This window comes from Vitis riparia, chromosome 7 (genome assembly GCF_004353265.1).
Source record: "Vitis riparia cultivar Riparia Gloire de Montpellier isolate 1030 chromosome 7, EGFV_Vit.rip_1.0, whole genome shotgun sequence".
Classification (NCBI taxonomy): Eukaryota; Viridiplantae; Streptophyta; class Magnoliopsida; order Vitales; family Vitaceae; genus Vitis; species Vitis riparia.
Genome location: NC_048437.1, coordinates 202,615 through 221,747, shown reverse-complemented (window position 1 = coordinate 221,747; position 19,133 = coordinate 202,615). Strand labels below are relative to the sequence as shown.

General features: G+C 40.4%; 1 protein-coding gene across 3 annotated transcripts in view; it reads right to left on the bottom strand.

The window, feature by feature from the left end:
* Positions 1-19,133, bottom strand: part of LOC117918545 — a 67,810-nt gene that overhangs the window by 26,886 nt on the left and 21,791 nt on the right. For 2 of the 3 annotated variants that reach the window (XM_034835274.1, XM_034835272.1), the window contains 5 exons: positions 12,596-12,882; positions 12,384-12,505; positions 12,189-12,231; positions 11,999-12,090; positions 6,938-6,986 (listed from right to left, as the gene is read on the bottom strand). In XM_034835274.1, the coding sequence (XP_034691165.1) occupies positions 6,938-6,986; positions 11,999-12,090; positions 12,189-12,231; positions 12,384-12,505; positions 12,596-12,882 (593 nt within the window). The remainder of the gene's footprint in view (positions 1-6,937; positions 6,987-11,998; positions 12,091-12,188; positions 12,232-12,383; positions 12,506-12,595; positions 12,883-19,133) is intronic. The other variant, XM_034835273.1, reaches the window with a different exon arrangement.

Genomic DNA, 19,133 nt, shown 5'->3' with positions numbered 1-19,133 from the left:
TCCTCCCAAGTTATCCTGTGTCCCCTCAACACCTGAAGCAAGTTGCCTACCATATCCAACTCCCAATCATTAAAATCCCTAATAAATCTCAAATTCCAACCTCCTCCAAAATTTTGGTCCCACATTTCTTCTATTGTCGCATTCCTATGAGTTGCCAAAATGAAGTGATGCGAGAATCTTTGGGACAACGCTATATCCCCACACCAAAGGTCAGTCCATAACCTAATTTTATTGCCTTTCCCCACTTTGAACGCCAAGTTTTCCCAGCACCATCCAGCTTCCTTTAAAATCTCCTTGCAAACCCCCACCCCAAACGCACCCACAACCTTTTTAGTCCTCTAGCCGAAGTCCTCTTGACCATACTTCACCAACAGCACTTGCTTCCAGAGAGCCTCCTTATCACAAGCGAATCTCCAAATCCATTTGCCAAGTAAAACTTTGTTTAAAAGGGTTAGCTTCCTTATTCCAAGCCCCCCTTTCTCCTTATCCCCACACACCACCTCCCATTTGACAAGATGAGCTTTCCTTTCCAAGTTTCCCCCTCCCCACAAAAAATCTCTTTGTAGTTTTTCTAGTCTCCTTGCCACAGAATTAGGCATTCGAAAGAGGGACATTTGATACACTGGCATGCTTGTCATTGTGCTCTTTATAAGAGCGATTCTCCCGCCCTTTGAAATATATTGTCTTTTCGAAAGGGCAAGCCTACTTCTCACTTTCTCTTCTACCCCATCCTACCTAGAGACGGCCTTATTTGGCGCCCCCAAAGGCAGCCCCAAGTAAACTGCAAGCAGCTGCCCCGCCCTACACCCTAACTCCACTGCCACCTCTTCCACCTCCCCTATTGGAATGATCTTGCTTTTAGCCAAATTAATTCTTAACCCTGAAGCAGCTTCAAACCAAAACAGAATCCAACTCAAATTCGTTAAATGCTCCTTTTTTGCCTCACAAAAAATGATTGTGTCATCGGCAAAGAGCAAGTGTGCAATGTGGACAGCCCGCCCTTTACCACGCTGAATTTTACACCCTGAGATAAATCCCTCTTCCACAGCCCTTCTTATTAGAACGCTCAACACTTCCATCCCCATGACAAAGAGATAGGGGGGAAAGGGGTCCCTTTGGCACAACCCCTTCGAGCTTGAGAAGAAGCCAACTGGGACTCCGTTCACCATGACTGAGAACTTAGCTATGGAAATACACCACCGCATCCACCTCAGCCACTTTGAACCAAACCCCATTTTTTCCATAACCTTCAAAAGGAATTGCCAATTAATGCTATCATAGGCCTTCTCAATATCTAGCTTACAAATTAACCCTTTCTCACTCCTTTTATTCCACGCGTCAATCACCTCATTTGCTATTAGAGAGGCATCTAGAATCTGTCTTCCTGTGACAAACGCGTTCTGATCAGGGGAGACCACTCTTCCTATCACTTTTTTAAGCCTATTGGCCAACACCTTAGCCAACAGCTTATAAAGCCCCCCCAAGAGGCTGATGGGTCTAAAGTCCCCTAGATCCTCAACCCCTCCTTTCTTTGGTAACAACACCAAAAAGGTATTGTTGAGACTTTGAGGAAAACATCCTGATCATAAAACTCCTTGAACATCTCCAAAATCTCCTCCTTTACAAAATCCCAGCAACTTTGCCAGAAAGACAAAGTGAAGCCGTCTGGTCTTGGGGCTTTATCCCCGTTCATATCCATCAAAGCCGCCTGGACCTCAGCCTCAGTGAAAGGAAGCTCCAACATCCCCGCTTCTTGAAGACTGATTTGGTTAAATTGAAGGCTTCCAATGTCCGCCCTCCACTCCGAGCTTTCTGAAAGCTGCTGCTGAAAGGCATTCACTACCCCTTCCTTAATTTCTCACTCCTTTGTCAGCCTCACCCCATTTATCTTAATTCTGTCCATGTAATTGGCTCTTCTATGGGCGGAAGTCATACGGTGGAAATATCCCGTGTTTCTATCCCCTGCCTTTAACCATAACTCTCTTGAAGCCTGTCTCCAATGGGTTTTTCTAAATCTACCCACTTGGCATATCCCTCATTGGCTTCCTTTTTACAAGCTAATTCCTCCACTGTCAAGCTTCTCTCACCTTCCACCCTATCCCAATACTCCACTTGTTGGAGAGCTGCATCCTTGTTACATTCCAGATTCCCGAACACCTCCCTATTCCAAACTTTTAACTTCTGTTTCAACTCCTTCAGTTTTGCAGTCAATCCAAAGCTGACGCTACCTCTAACCTTTGTCCCCTGCCACCAATTATGGATTAAATCTTTGAACCCCTCGACTTTGAACCACATATTTTCGAATTTGAAAGGGGTAGGCCTACCCCCTCCTTAGGCTACCCCCCTCAAGTAAAACTGGGAAATGAGCCGAGGTCGGCCTGGGTAACCTTCGCTGGATCACCCTACTAAACTGGTCAAGCCAGTAGGGAGTTACTAGAAATCTATCTAGCCTAGCCCTTGATTGGTTATTAAGGCCCCCACTCCATGTGAAAGCTTCCCCTTGCAACTGTAAGGCCACGAGACCTAGCTCGTCTACAACCTGCGCAAACCTCCTCATAGCTGAGGTTATTCTCCCTTGCCTGCTCGTTTCACTTTGAGAGAGGATAATGTTGAAATCACCCCTTAGACACCAAGGTCCTTCCCATATTCCTCTAATCGCCCCGATTTCTTCCCACAAGCACTCCCTATCTACTCTGGTAAACGGGCCATAAACACCCGTGAACACCCAAACCACCCCATTATCCACATTCCTGAATCTACAGGATAAGGAAAACTGTCCCTCCTCCCACTCCAATAAATCTAGAGATCTTTTATCCCAACAAATCAAAATACCTCCAGCCGATCCAAAAGCATCCAAGGCCTTCCATTCTAAGAATCTTCTAGACCCTAAACTACTCACCACCCTATCAAACATAACTTGAATTTTTGTCTCCTGAATGTAGAACAAATCCACCTTCTGCTTCCTGATGATAGATTTAATTGCTTTCCTTTCCGTACTTTCGTTCGCTCTCCTCACATTCCAGCTCAACAACTTGAGGTTCATTGGACAACCACTAACTGACCCCCTCTGCCCTGAAGAGGACATTTCCGTCTACCTTCTCCCTCATAGTTAACTGAGCATTCCAATCTCTTTAACTCCCTTTCAAATCTCGATTTTTCCAATAGGCCTTTACTGTGGATCTTTTCCCTCATTTTCCTGATTTTGACCAAGAAACTCAAAATTTCCTTTTCCAACCCGTCAGTCGAAAATCCCAAAAATTGGCTGAACTTTGCTAGGCTACTTTCTTCCCAATTAAGAGCCCCTTTCCCCCTTCCTTCTTGGAATTCATACTGAGATGATCCCCCCTCCAAATCCCTTGCCACTGAGATAGGGCCATTAAACTCAACCAATTCCCAGCAGTCATTGCCATTCACACTAGGCCCAGCTGCGTCTTGGCAATTTAACACAATTCCATTATGGCAAGCCTCCCTTAACACCCCAGAATAATAAAAAAACTCCCCTCCTGGAGTCCGACCAAACGAAAACAAAAAAGAATGAGAAGGAGTCCCCGAATCCCTTAAACCCCCAGAGTTTGAAAGAGACCCATACCTCGAAACTTCTTCCACTAGGGCGTTGTCTATCAACAAGTAGTGGAAGTCTACCTGTTGTTCTCTCTCAGCTTCCTTTTCTCGCATACTTAGAAACTCCAGCTCAATATTGACTTCCCCACAGGACCCAGATTGGGCTAAGTATTTCCCCAACGGACCTTTATTAAGCTGAACCTCGGCCGGGCCATTGTTATTCGTAACTGAAAGCCCAAAAGGCTGCACCCCAAAATCCTTAAGATGGTTTAGAAATGGCCCGCTGCTCTTCCTTTAGGCCACTGCAGGCCCAAATCGCAGCCCAATCTCCACCTCTGAAGCCTTCTCCTTTCCTTTAAAGCCCTTCGACCCAACCTCAGGCCCAACCCCACCAACTCCAACCCCTTTTAAGGTTGCTCATTCAGAAAAGATTTGCGGACTAGGCCCCCCAACCCACCTCAAGCCCAGAGTGTCCTTAGTGAGCCCAAACGAGGACGACCCATCTTCCGCCCCACCCACTAAGGGCCGGATCATCGACCCGAATTGAATCCGGCCCGCAGTCAAAACCCTACCCGTCCCGTCCACCTGCCCTTCCGTCCCGTCAGCTGTCCGTGACAGTGCCTCGAGCCTTACGTTACCCCACTCTTCCACTCATGGGCCAGCGCATGCGCCTCCGTCACCCCTGACCTCTCCTCTGACACGATATGTTGAGCCCCGATAACCCTCCGACTTTTGTCTAATCGACGGCAACACCTCCCACCAAAGAGGAAGGTTATAAGATATCCCCTCGACTCCAATTTCCAATGAACTTGGCAGCTCACCTCCCTTTGTTTTCACCAGGATCCTAGTCCACCGGAGGCTTTCCATTTTTTCCGTCAGTGGATCCATGGCTACAAAACCATCGCACTCATCCCCCACCCTTCTCAGAATGGACGGGACCCAGAGCGATATTGGCAAGCCCATGATCCTCACCCAAACTTCTTCTCTTATTTCCCCTTCTTCCAAACACCCGTAACTTGGACTCCAAAGCTCCAGACCTACCTGAATCCCACCCACTGACCTTTTCCCGACGGCGAAAACTCTTCTGGCTTCTTCCACAAATTCGAACTCTAGAAGGGCCTGACCCTCATCCAGCCAAGCCAAACCAAGCTTTCCTTTCAGCCCCCAAGCACTCACCATCAACCACCCCAACCTCGCCAGATTCTCTCCTCCTACTACCCTAGGGTTCCATCTTCCAACTAAGCAGTGCCCCAATCTACTCACATTTCTACTGATTTCCTCTCTTTCTACCTCCATTCTGACCAAAAGTCTATCCCTATTCCCCCATATCTTTCCCGTTGCAGCTTGCAGTCTTACAGGGATCGACTCTTCCTTTTTTCTCCTTTCTGTCGAGGCTCACGATCAGATCCTGTACAACCTCCGCCATAGCTGACCATCCCCCTCTTTCACCTCTCGCCCTCGCTCACCTTACTCCCATTATCCATCGAAATGGAAATCTTTGTTTTAAAAAAATCCCACTGCTTCCTAATCTCTTTCCAAACCCCAACCACGTAGGAACCTCTCACCACTCCTAACCTCCAACTCCCTTCTTCCTCAAACTTTCCCTTGATGATTTTCTTCCACAATGAATCTCTTTCACTAGAGAAACGGCCAACACCATTTGCAAAAGAAGGGCCTTATCAAGCAAAGAAAGAGAACGAACACCTAGCCCTCCTTTGATTTTGCTTTACAAATAGTTGACCACTTGACTAAGTGTATTTTCTTCTTTAAGGCTCCTCCCCCCCACAAAAACTCCTTGAATCTTCCCTAATCTCAACTTTACAATTCTTGGGATGGTGAACATAGATATAAAATAGATTGGTAAACTGTTTAAAGTACTACGAAGTAAAGTGAATCTTCCCCCTTTTTACAGGTGTTGTCTCTTCCATGATAACAACATCTTACAAAACCATTCTTCTATCCCATCCCAAACCTCCACCGACTTGCATGGGGCCCTCAAGGGAAGCCCTAGGTAAGAAGAGGGCAGCTTACCAACCTTGCACCCAACACAAACAAAGTCTTCCAAAATGTCCACCCCCCCCCCCCCCCAAAAAAAAAAAAAAAAAATGGAATCATCTCACTCTTTTCCAAGTTAATCTTCAGCCCCAACATGACTTCGAACCACATGAGCAGCCAATATAAGAAAGTGACTTGCTCTTGAGAGGCCTCACAAAAAACAATAATGTCATCAACAAAAAGGAGATGAGAGTTTTCCTTACCCCCACCCCCTCTTCCCCCAACCTTGAAACCTGAAATAAAACGACCATTCTGAACTTTCAAAAGCAATATACTAAGGGCTTCCATAGCAATCACAAATAGGTAGGGGGAAATAAGGTATCCTTGTCTTAATCCCCTTGAGCTTTGAAAAAATCATGTAGGGGAGCCATTAATTAAGACAAAGAAACGAGATGAAGAGATACACCATTTAATTCAATTCATCCATTTTTGCCCAAACCCCATCTTGCCAAGAATTGTTAACAAAAAGCTCCTTCACATGATTATAAGTCCTCTCAATGTCAAGCTTGCACAACAACCCACAATCTCTCTTCTTTAGCATTGAATCAACTGCCTCATTTGCTATCAACATCGCATAAAAAATTTGTCTTCCCTCAGCAAAGGCTTTTTGAAACTTGGATACCACTTTATCCACCACTTTCCTAAGTCCATTGGCTAACACTTTGGTCAACAACTTATAACGAACTCCAACCAAACTTTTGTCCACTTGAAAATTTTTGAAGGCCAAAGTTGTCACCTCCATCAGAACGTATATTAAGGTTAAGGTTTCTTCTTCTATTCTAAACCAAAACTAATTGGTTTTGTAGAAGCTCTCACCATATTGCCACAATGGTCTCTGAAACCAGACTGCCCACACCCCACAACCACTCTAGAGAGAGAGGGAGAGAGAGAGAGAGAGAGAACTATCAAAATTAAGCTTAAAGCACCCAAATCCCTGTGAGAGGCCATTCTAGTGAGAAGCAATGCATCTTCAAACATCCACATCCAACTTTATAACAAGGAAAACTGAATAAGAAATTATACTGATATCTATAATTGATTATGAAAAAGTCCAGTCTCAGAAACTAAATGCAACTCAACCAAGTATTGGAAAATTGAAACCAGGAGAGTCAATACGAATGCCAAGTAAAGCTTTTTACTAGACTACTTTTTTCCAGTTTCAGTCAGTGATATAAACAACTCAGTCTAGACTTTTCAAAATGACAAAGACTCACAGTCAGGCATGACAAGAATAAATATTTATTCCAGAAAAAGAAAGGCAAAGGTCAGAAGTACACAAACTTTATTCAAGACCTGTAAAATTAACAATTTTGTTACTTACCACAAGTGATCTTCCTGTGCTCATTCGCAAAGACCTTTACAAGTTCTCCCTGGAGTTCAAAAGACAAGTTAAATAACAATCAAATTGTAAAATGTAACCATAATTGAAATGCCAGGATCTGAAGTCTGGACTTTATTGTTGCATTCAGAGAGGAGACATTAAATGATTTCAGATTTTATATGAAATAACCCTGAAACATTGCTACTATAGATACAAAGAAATGCAGCAATGACTGATATGTCTAGTATATATTATATGAAATTAAATAGGCAGCAAAGGAACGATACAAGGGTTATCCTTCTCAAGACTTCAAAATCCAATGCCTGAAAGTTATGGTAATGAAGGAAATGGGAAAAGTTTTAGAGACCAATGGAATTCTAATTGATGCCTGAAGTTATGGCACTGATGGTATAGTTTGATTATCTGGTTAAATGATATCATAAAGATGAAGACGATTGAGGGACTAAAGGAAAAACTTTGGCACCAAAACAGGAGAACAAAGATGACACCAAAACCTAAACCAGCGTTTTTTTATTTATTTATTATTCTTTTTTTATGACAAGCAAAGATCATATCTATAAGCAGCACCTAACAAAAGGATGCACAAAAGCATATAGGGTGTATAAAAAAGGCACCAAAATGTCAACCAAAGTATAGGGATGAACAAAAAGCAATTCCCTCACCTTACTTAGAACTCAACCAATCAATAAAGTCCATCATGGACAAGCAGCAACCCCTATATACATTCTAATCCACTCCAAAAAATTATATATAAAGGATTGTTTGATTGTTTGATCTGCTTGTTTGGTGTTATTAAATGCTCTCATATTTCTCTCCTTTTAAATGGTCCAAAATAAGCATAGCAGAGCAGTTTTCCAAGATTTCATCCTCTTCTTTTTGACAAAAGATCGATGCCAGCTCAAAAGGACATCTCTCACTGTGGAGTGCATCACCCACTCTATCCCAAAGAGTGCATACATTAGTTGTCATAGCATGATTGCATCAGAGCAATGTAGGAGGATGTGATAAGCCATTTCTTCTTCTCCTTACACATTGAGCTGATCCAACATCAATATCCTTCCCATGTAACTTCCCAAGTGAAAAGGTTAGTCCTCACCAAGAACCAAGGATTCCAAACCATGCTTGCATGGAATACCTCCCTTCTTTCACTAGATAAGGAGGAATGGAAAGATTTAACTAAGACTTTGCCACATCTTATCCTTATATCACTACAAATCACCTACACTTGCAATCTCCTAAAAAAGGCCTTCACACTGTCTAGCTCCTAGTCATAAAGTTGTTTTGTGAACTCAAGGTTCCAAACCACTCTCTCCCCTTCCGTCTCCCACACCTCAGCTACCCATGCATTTTTGGCTGTGGCTATTGAGAATGTGGGAAAAGCCTCCCTAGGGTTCATCAGCACACCCCTTATTCATCTAAAACTTCACCCTCCACTTGTTTCCTACCGTAAAACTAGTTCTATTGTTAAAGTCCTCCCATCCCCTTTTAATAGCCTTCCACAAACCCACCTCATATCCTTTTCTCACTGTTTTTGAGCACCATCCCCCCTCATCCCTCCTCATTCTCCCCATACTTCCTTGTAATAGCCTGCTTCCAACAAGAGTCACTCTCACAAGTGAATCTCCAACACCCTTTTCCAATAAGAGCTTTGTTAATGATGGATAGACTTATAATACCCAAGCCCTCAATCCTCTTGTCCATATAAAATATTTACCGATTCACCATATGCAACTTTCTCTCAAGTGCCCCCCAAGAGGAAATCTCTTTAATCTTTTCCAACTTTAAAGTAACCTTTCTTGATATGACAAAGAGACAAAGTAAATTGGCAAGCTAGATGGAGTACTTTTTATTAAAGTCCGCCTTCCTTCTTTTGATAGGTATTGTCTCTTCCACAAAGTGAGCCATTTCTAAAATCTTTCCTCCACCACATCCCAAACCCTAGTTAATCTGAAAAGAGCCCCCAATAGAAGGCCCAAAAAATTGGCAGGGAGAGTTCCCACTCTACAATTTAGAACCTTAGCAAGATCTTTTGTATTGGAGACCCACTAATTAAAATCAACTCACTTTTTTCCATATTAATCTTTAGACCTAAAATTGCCTCAAACCACATGATTGCCCAACCCAAGGACTCCATATGCTCCTTTGTCGCATCATAGAGAATAAGAGTATGATCAACTAAGAACAGGTGGTAAACCTCCATTTGTGCTCCTCCTCACTAAGAACTCTACGATGAAGCCCCCTTCCTTTACCCTCTTCAAGATAATGGAGAGTGCCTCCATAGTCAAAATAATGAGATGCAGTGATAGAAGATTGCTCTATCTCAAGCCTCTAAAACTTTGGAAAAAGGTTGTTCAGGTCCATCGACCAATACTATAAAAATGACATTTAAACTTCACTTGAAAGAGTTTGGCTAGTAGAACTCCCTAAAAAAACTCATTACTTCACTTTTCATGAAGTCCAAATGGAATTGCCAAAAAGCCAAGGAGAAGTCATCCAAGCCTAGGGCTTTATCTCCACGCAAAATGGAGAGATCTAAAAAGACCTAAAAAAATAGTCTCTAAAGTCCCTGAATCTTTCCTACCTAAATCTTCAAAAGTCATTCCATTGATACTCAAATCTCCAGTACCTTGATTAAAAAAGAAGACTATGGAAAGCAATGCCCCTTCCTTTATGTCTACATCCTCAAATAACATTTCTCAGTTCACCCTTATTTTAGCCAAATTATTTCTTCTACTAGCATTGGCATTTTTGTGGAAGAACATTGTATTTTTATCTCCCTTTTTAAGTCATAATTCTCTTGATTTTTGCCTCTAGGAGATGTCTTCCATCGTTGCCCACTTACTATACTCCTCCATTGCCTTCCTCCTAGCCTCACTCTCCTCATCTGAAACAACGGTTTCCCTCCCCTTAGCATCCCAAAAAACAATCTAATTTAAAATTGTAGCTGTATTGGTAGTGGCATTCCCACATACCTCTCCATTCCAAGTTTTTAAATCCTGTTTCAGGACTTTCAACTTGGTAGCTAAGATGTGGCTATACAAACCCCTAACAGTATAGCTCACCCACCAATTTCCAGCCATGTATTTGAACTCTTCTACTTCCAGCCACATATTTTCAAACCTGAAGGGCATTTTACCCCTCCTCATCCAACCTGCATCTTAGAAAATGGAAGAATGATCAGAAACCTCCTCATCCCACCTGCACCAGTTTGTAATAATATTAATTTAATGAGTCATATGATAGAACTTTGGGAAAGGAGAAGACTAGGGCATGGAACAATGTTTCAGAAATCAATTTGGTTTTTACATCAGAGAAACATAACACCAAAGCTATTTTCTCAAACTGGTAATTAATGGGGAGATTAGAAAGGGAGAAAATTGCCTTCACATGGCTGATATAGACTTGGAAAACACATATTATGATGCACCCTACAAGATATAGTGATGAGTTCAAGAAACAAAAGAAGCATCGATCAGATGTGATGATTCAACTAAATACATGTGTTGCCTAGAATACTAACTAGTGTGAGAATAATCGAAAAAGGGAGATGAGTGAATTTCCAAATGTATCGGTTTATCTCAAGAACCAACATTGAGGTTTTATATTTTTTGCATTAGTTAGGAATGAGCTTTATAAACTTGCTTCCTAAACAGATCCTCCTGCATCTATTATATTAACACCGACTTATCAAGAATATGCAAGAAAAGCACTTCTAATTGTTGCTTAATCGTCAAACATGGCTAAGAACCAATGGTTCCATTTTGGTGGCACGGTTGAGCGGTAAGGCAAGGGACTGCAAATGCTTTTTCTTGAGTTCAAATCAGAGTCTGGCAATTAAACATGAGGGTTGCACTCATTACGTGTAAGTAGATGCTAACATGATGGTTGGTTTAGTGTGGGCTCATCTAGGTGCATTCTGTTTGTTGATGATATAGGTTTAGTGGTATCAAAGCTAAGGGTTATGGGTTTGAGTCGGGGAGCGCCAAGTTAGGGGAGGGATTGTTGCGATACAACAATGCCGCTCTTAAGCCTGAGGATGGGTCACCTAAATGATGACTCTTAGAACAGCCCATGGGGTGTGATATTGAATGCCATAAAATGTTCGACTTACCCTCATTGAACACCAATTGGTTTTTAGATGAGATTGTCAAAGTCCGATCCAGTATTAGAGCCTTGTTTGGTGGGAAGTCATGTATTCAAACTCCCCATCACATATTTATTTACCCAATTTATTAAACCCACGTGTAAGCCAAAAAATAAAGGCTATATGTGAGGGAAGGTGTTAGCGCATGATATATATTGTGGGTCTAAGTCCTACAAGCTTAAACTTTTAGGAAAATTGGTTGTTCAACATGGTATCAAAGCCTTGTTTGGTTGGAGGTCATATGTTCAAACCTCACCATCGCATATTTATTTACCCAATTTACTAAGCCCATGTGTAAGCCCAAAAATAAAGGCTATACATGAGAAAGGGTGTTAGAGTGCATCATATACATTATGGGCCTAAATGCTACAAGTATAAGCTTTTAGGAAAATTGGTTGTTCCACATGGTATCAAAGCCTTGTTTGGTGGGAGGTGTTTGAACCTCACCATTGCATATTTATTTACCCAACTTATTAAGCCCGTGTGTAAGCCCAAAAATAAAGGCTACACGTGAAGGAGGGTGTTAGAGTGCATGATATACATTGTGGACCCAAATGCTACAAGCTTACAATAATACTGCTCTTAAGCTCGAGGATGGGTCACCCAAATGATGGCTCTTCCAAATGATGGCTCTTAGAACGGGCTCGCAAGGTGTGATGTCAAATGCCATAAAAGATTTGGCCTACCCTCTCTAAATACCAATTGGTTTTCAAATGAAATGGTCAAAGTATGATCCAACTATTAGTATCGAAGCCTTGTTTGGTGGGAGGTCATGTGTTCAAACCTCACAATCGCAAATTTATTTACCCAATCTATTAAGCCGATATGTAAGCCCAAACAACCTACAGTTAGAAATTACATAGGGCTAGTGATTCCATAATTGAAAGAGATACTACCTTCCGCATCCTATGATCCAGAGGCTGTACTTCAATTGCAAGGTATGTGTCAACATCATCAGCCGTGACAAGATAATTTGGTTGCTTGGCTCCTGTCATCAGAAACTTCTTAAGATCCATTCTTGAGTTAGGACAAAAAATGATGCTATGAAAAGAAAATTTCCAAAGAGAACTGGGGAAAGAAAAATACCATCAATGTAATTGACAGATCCATCTTCCAAATGGCGTACCCACTGGCAGTGGAAATATATAACACAAATATTTAAATAAGGAATATAAACATCCTACAGAAATACTTTCTGATAGCAGGCATTTTAAGGCACATCCAGAAAATTCACTAGTAGGTGAGATACAAGCAACGAGAGAGTTTCTATCCTGTGCACACCTCAAAGTTACAACTGGTTGTTCCATTAATAGAGTATCCACATGCCTGGAGCTCCTGTCCTGGAAGAGCATCACCAGCAATTTGGAGATCCTTTATTGCTGGTAAAGGATCATCATCTGCAGCTGCAAATTGAAATGTATTTAATGTGCAATAGCCAAGTCAAAAAAATTCTTAAATCTACAACTAAAGTTCAATGTTAAATGATTTTTCACCTTCAGAAAAAGATGAAGAAGGCTCTTCAAGAACTGGTGGTAAATAAGGAGAATATGAGCTGGGATCCTCAAGTGGGGCCGTGTAAGGAGAGCTTCCCGAAACCCAATTTGTTGAAGGTTCTCTTTCAGTCTGATGTCCCTCAGCATCTGGATCATCCATCTCAGTGCTACTGACAGGATCACTGAATGTTACTTGTTTGCTGGCGGTTTCCTCACTATATCGTGTAGCACGTGAATCACCATGAGTGCTAGTGATCTGTGCAGGTACTTCTTGGGCAGCAGAATTCCTAGAGAACAGCAGAAAGATTGAAGCATGGGCACCACATTAATAAAACCAGACCATGTGTATTTGTGTGCACACTCTTCATAACATACTATTACTGTTAGTTAACCATTTAGCAATCAATATATATATATATTTAAAAACAGGGAAAGACAGATAACAATTTTGTTAAAAGACACCTAACAAAAGAGGGCACAATCCTAGCATGCAGAATATATGGAAGGAGCAATCAAACCAACACCCCCACCCCCCCTCCCTCTCCAAAACAACCAAAACAAAACAAAAAAAAAAAAGAAAGGAAAACAACAAAAAATAAACTAAGCACTGCTTTCCCCTAGAAAAGCTCAAGGTCCCTCCAATATCTAACTATGTAACTTCCGCTTGCCTTTCTTCGGCCGTATTCTCGTTAACTCCTGGGCAAAGGTTTCACAAGAGGCGAGCGGCTCATTTCCAACCGGAAAGGTTAGTAATAGGCAATAAAATCAAGGAAAGAAGCACTCACATCCACCAAAGAATTCAAGAAATTTAGCTTGTGAACCTCAAAAACTGAGCACTCCTTGAAATCTATCACAGCAGCTAACAAGCTAAAAGAGTCTGATTTTTTTTAAATAATAGAAACAAATATTTCATTGCCATGAAATAAGTATAAAAACAAGATGAGAAATCTTCCTCCATAACACAGTTTACAACATAAATCTAATGAAAAACAAGAAAAACCAGCTACCCTAGAAAGCAATGGTAATTACACAACTAAAGCATTTACAATTATAAAATCTCATAAAGGTAGAAGATCCCCTAAAAAAAGCAGTCAAATGTTTGGCACCTTGTTTTGCTATCAAATCCGTCATCTCATTAGCTACGCGAGGAATCCAACAAAAGAAACACCCCTCTCTGAAGGTATAAAAGTGTAAGCAAAGCCACCAACCAAACTTCCACAAGCCTCTTTCTTATTCACTCAAGATAAGACCACCACAAAATCTCCCTTTATTGTTTGTGGGAGGATTCCTAATCCTTCTATTGTACTTCTTTATTCCTAATTCAATATATCACATTGTTGTACTGGATAGACCCTCAGCTTTGACCAGCTTCAAACCTCCAAAAAGGTTAAAACTTTTGCCTCATTGGTCAAACCAACTCCAAGACGGTCCATGAGCGTTCCTCCAATTCTTAAACATTCTGGGTTACCCAAAGAGCACCCATCAAAATTCAACTTCATAAAATCCACTACAAGAGAAGTTCATACAGGAAGTGTCAACGAGAAATAGATTAAATCTCATATTGCCTTAAAATCCTCAAAAAATAAAAAATTAAATTTAAAAAAGAGTATCAAGCCATAGAGGCTTGATTTAGGTGGCAAGATGTTAGGGTTGAGATAGCCTAGGTTCTGGGTTAGATTCTACATGCAAAAAAGAAAGTAACATATCTATAAAATAATAAAAAAAGGAACATAAAAGAGTTTACTTAGCCCTCAAGAATTTCTTTTCAATTGGAAAATGAACTTTCAAATATTCTAGTAATCAATTCCTTCCATAACATCCAGCAAACTGTTGTTGGCTAAGGTATTGTCAAGTGTTCTTCTAAAAGGTTAAGTTCTTTTCTATAAATAAAAAATCGTTACAAGGTCAGAAAATCAAAATGAGTTTGTCTCTACAAACCTTCTAATACTCCACCTAATTTCCATGTGCACTGGAAACCTTGAAGATCTTCCTAAAAGGGTGACAACAAATCCATTGGCTGACACCAATATCTTCTCTACAGTTCCTATGGAATCCACTTCTATCCAACCATAATTACTGTTTTTATGTTTTATTTTTTATTTTTTGATAGGAAAGCAAAAATTATCATTAACAGCCCCTGGAAAAGAAGTGCACTGAAGTACCCGAACGGTATATAAAGGGCGTAAATGAAAATACCAATGACAGAGAACTAAAACACAACTCCTTTCCTCACATAGTACCCAACCAATCTACAAAGTCAACCATAATCATTGACACCCCATCTACAAACATCTTACTACATCAAAAGAGTACAAATAAACATGGATTTGAGTGTTTTGAGTCACTTTTAAATGATCTTCAAATTCTCCTTCCAAATAGTCCAAAAAAATACAGAAAGGAGCAACCTTCCAAATCTTCTTCCACTTTTTCTCCAAAAAGAAACATGCTAACCTAAGTCTAACAGATGAAGGCAACATCCATGCTAACACCAAACAAAAGGTAAAAACCAGCTGCTGTAAAACCTTGCTTTAGCACAATAGAGAAGAATGAGATCTACTGTTTATTCCTCACCTTTACAACTAAAAGCATTTATTTACTAATATTCATCCTCCCCTTTGTAACTGGTTTTTTGTCCCTCAAGTTGTTCCCAAGTGAAAAATCCCACTTTCCTCGAGACCAAGAATTCCAAATTACTCCCACAGGGGAAGACATTGACCTTCTCAGCATTCCAAAAAAGAATAGAAGGATCTGACCATATTGAGCATGAGAAAAAGAAAAATCCCAACGAGTTGCCAACACCAAAGGAAAACACAATAAACAAACCTTTTCCAATGACCATCCACTAAACCGTAGTTGTTATAAAGAATCCTAACCTTTGTTTTCTATCCAAAAAATTATTGTCTGTAGCTGACGTAGCACTAGGCCAAAGCACTCTACTCCTCACTTTCTAGCTAAGGCACTCATGGGAAATAACAGCATATCTAAAACTTCTTAATAAGCCATCCACAAAATTCCCCAACTGTGGAAAACAACCTCTTTCAATGTGCTGAATAGAGGAATAAATGAAAAATTACAAACTGATTCTCCACTAGTTACACACATAAAACATGTTAGGGTAAGCATCCTGTTGAATATAATGTATATATAGTGTACAGTCTTTCCTTTTTTAATATAGGTTACATGTATGGTAGTTAGTTCTCCTAGGCTTGTATATATATATATATATACTTCTCAATTGTAAGTTGTTAATCATATGAATGAGAATTAAAGTTTTCTTCTCTCTCTCTTAACATGGTATCAGAGCCAAGGGAGAAAACCTAATTCTTTCCAGTTTTCCCGTGTCATCAATTCCGGGAAACCTTCCGGTGACCGTGTTTCATTCCGGTCACCTTCCCCATCTCTCAAAATTTTCCGGTTAGTCGAATAGTCGTCAGAAAACACTCACTGCCGGCCACTTTTCCGGCGAACTTTCCGGCGACATCCTTTTCCGACACTGACCACACCAAGAGGAGCGCCTGGAGTTTGGCATTCGAATCCATAGGTGTGTCTACCGGTATGTTAGACTGTAAACCGGTAAACACACCTATGGATTCAAATGTCAAACTTGTACCAGGACAGGGGGAGCCTTTAGGAGACCCTGGGAGATATCGACGACTCGTAGGTAAATTGAACTACCTCACCATTACTCGTCCAGGCATTTTTTTTCCTGTGAGTGTTGTTAGTCAATTCCTACAGTCACCATGTGATAGCCATTGGGATGTCGTAATCCGCATTCTTCGATATATCAAAAGCACACCAGGCCAAGGTGTGTTGTACGAGAACAGAGGTCATACTCAGGTTGTTGGTTACACAGATGCAGATTGGGCTGGTTCACCCACAGATAGACGTTCCACTTCTGGGTACTGTGTTTTTATTGGAGGTAATCTAATATCTTGGAAGAGTAAAAAACAAGATGTAGTGGCCAGATCTAGCGTTGAAGCCGAGTATCGAGCTATGGCTCTGGCAACATGTGAACTCATATGGTTGAGACATCTTCTTCAAGAGTTGAGATTTGGAAAGGATGAACAGATGAAACTCATCTGTGATAACCAGGCCGCATTACATATTGCATCCAATCCAGTCTTTCATGAAAGGACTAAGCATATTGAAGTTGACTGTCACTTCATTAGAGAGAAGATCGCATCAGGATGTGTTGCTACAAGTTTTGTTAATTCAAATGATCAACTAGCAGACATCTTCACTAAATCTCTCAGAGGTCCTAGGATTAAATACATTTGTAACAAGCTTGGTGCATATGACATATATGCTCTAGCTTGAGGGGGAGTGTTGAATATAGTGTACAGTCTTTCCTTTTTTAATATAGGTTACATGTATGGTAGTTAGTTCTCCTAGGCTTGTATATATATATATATATACTTCTCAATTGTAAGTTGTTAATCATATGAATGAGAATTAAGGTTTTCTTCTCTCTCTCTTAACACATCCTATAAAGCATTCTGACTTGAAGCATTTCATATCCAACTGTTTTGATTTTAGGTAAGACTTTGCTTTTTCCATGATAAGTTAACTGAAAGGGGCAATAACAGGTTATCATACTCAGAAAGAATCTGAAAAGAAGGATTTGGAAGAGAAAAGATTCCTTTATCCAAAGACCACCAGCATCAGATATATAAACCTTTCAGAGAAAAAGCAGAAGATAAGAAATGTCTTCACAATTCTTAAAATAAAAGAATTCAAAGAAGGGAGAAGAGAAGGAAAGGGGGAGTGGGGATTGGGGGGGGGGAGAGAGAGAGGATGAACTCCACTCATCAACCTCCAAAAAGAAAATCATAAATTTTCCTCTATGATAAGCTAACAAAAAAACTTTAGGCAACTGCTTCTTTATATTCAATCTGAGCTTTCATTGCCAAGAAGCATCTGCAAGCAACAACTGACCATCTTAACAGAAACAAAAACATTCTTCTGAGTCTAAGATACTCTCTCAATCGGCAGCTTTATAACAATACCTTGGCTAAAATCTTCTAGGCACAACCTACCTACAGTCTCTAATGTTAGTCCTACCCCTTTTTCTTGGGGATTTGTAAAATAAGTGCAGCATTAAGGCTCCTCTCAAACCAACCCAACCCATGGACCTCCTCAAATACCCACATCATGAGCTAAGCATTTCTGGAATGAGATTATTGTACATCTTTTCCCATAGTAGGTAGACTTTTATTGCCCTTTTTAGGTCCACAAAGGCAGCAATAACCTCATTGCAATGGTCTTTCTAGGCATCAATAAGACCAAATTCAACCATCAAACATAGGCATAAATTTGATAGAATCTTGACAAATTTCCTCATCCTCTCACTAATTAAACTCTTCTAAAACCTTACCATTGAACAGTTGGGTCATGTTTTTTCCCCCAGTCAGCACTAATCATCCAGTGAAGGCCCTCTGTTTCTACACCAATCCTAAAGTAATCAAGTGATATTAAAGCTGCTAGACAAAGTGGAATTTAAGAGCACAGGGTGCAAACAAAGCAAATATAAAGAAAACAAAAGCTGAAGCTGCAGCAACCAGCCTTAGCTCCTAGAGCAGAACATAGAGCCTGAAAAGTCCAAAATGGAAAAGCAAACTATGAAGAATCTTAGACAACTCCTTTTAGTTTCAACATTGAGACCTCAAAACTTTAAAAGGAGTTGTCTTAGATCGTTTTTCATACTCGGCGTATACTAGCTGTGTTCGTAGGGTGCACCCCCTCTTTTAGTGCTTTTTAATAGATGTTCTTTTGTCCCAAAAAAAAAAGGTCCTCCTACTGAGCTCTCTCTTGATAAAACAACCAACACATTGAAGAGCAGCTAGTTCCCATCCAGCTCAACATTAAATCCTTCATTGATAAAGAGAACCCCAAAAAGGCCAATAGCAAGATTCTTAGTTGCCAAGTCACTAAGCAAACCAGAAGGAGATTGTTGATATATTATATTAGGTTGACAATTTTGTTCCATTTCTACATTAGTCTGATGCATCATAATTTCAAGGGGTCTTACTAGTATCCAATCAACATCAAGCAATTTTAGAGTTGATAATTTTCAAGGTATTTAAGTTATTAAAGCTTATGGAATCACTATGGCATGATTGCTAAGTACATATTTCGGAGAAAGCATGAAAAAATGAAGTTGGAAAACTTGAAAATGGGATACATATTTTGGGGAAAGCATGAATAACAAACTTGAAAAACTCGAAAATAGGCAGAGCATTCAAATCAACTGGAGGACGTTCAAACATTGCCCAAGGAATGTTAAAGCGTCCACCACTTCAAATGCTGGACTTTCCTTTGGTTGTTTTTAATTTTGTTCTTCATGTTTTAAAGTGTTTTTCTGGTAAGTTTTATGAAACTATAACTTTCCAAATATATATCCTAGGGTTTATATATAAATATGAGAGGTTTCAGATAAAAAAAGAAGCACAAGAGCATTGTCATCCTTTTTTAATAGGCAAAGAGAAAATATATTAACGCCTAAAAAGAGGGTGCAACAAGGTACACAAGAGCATAGTCA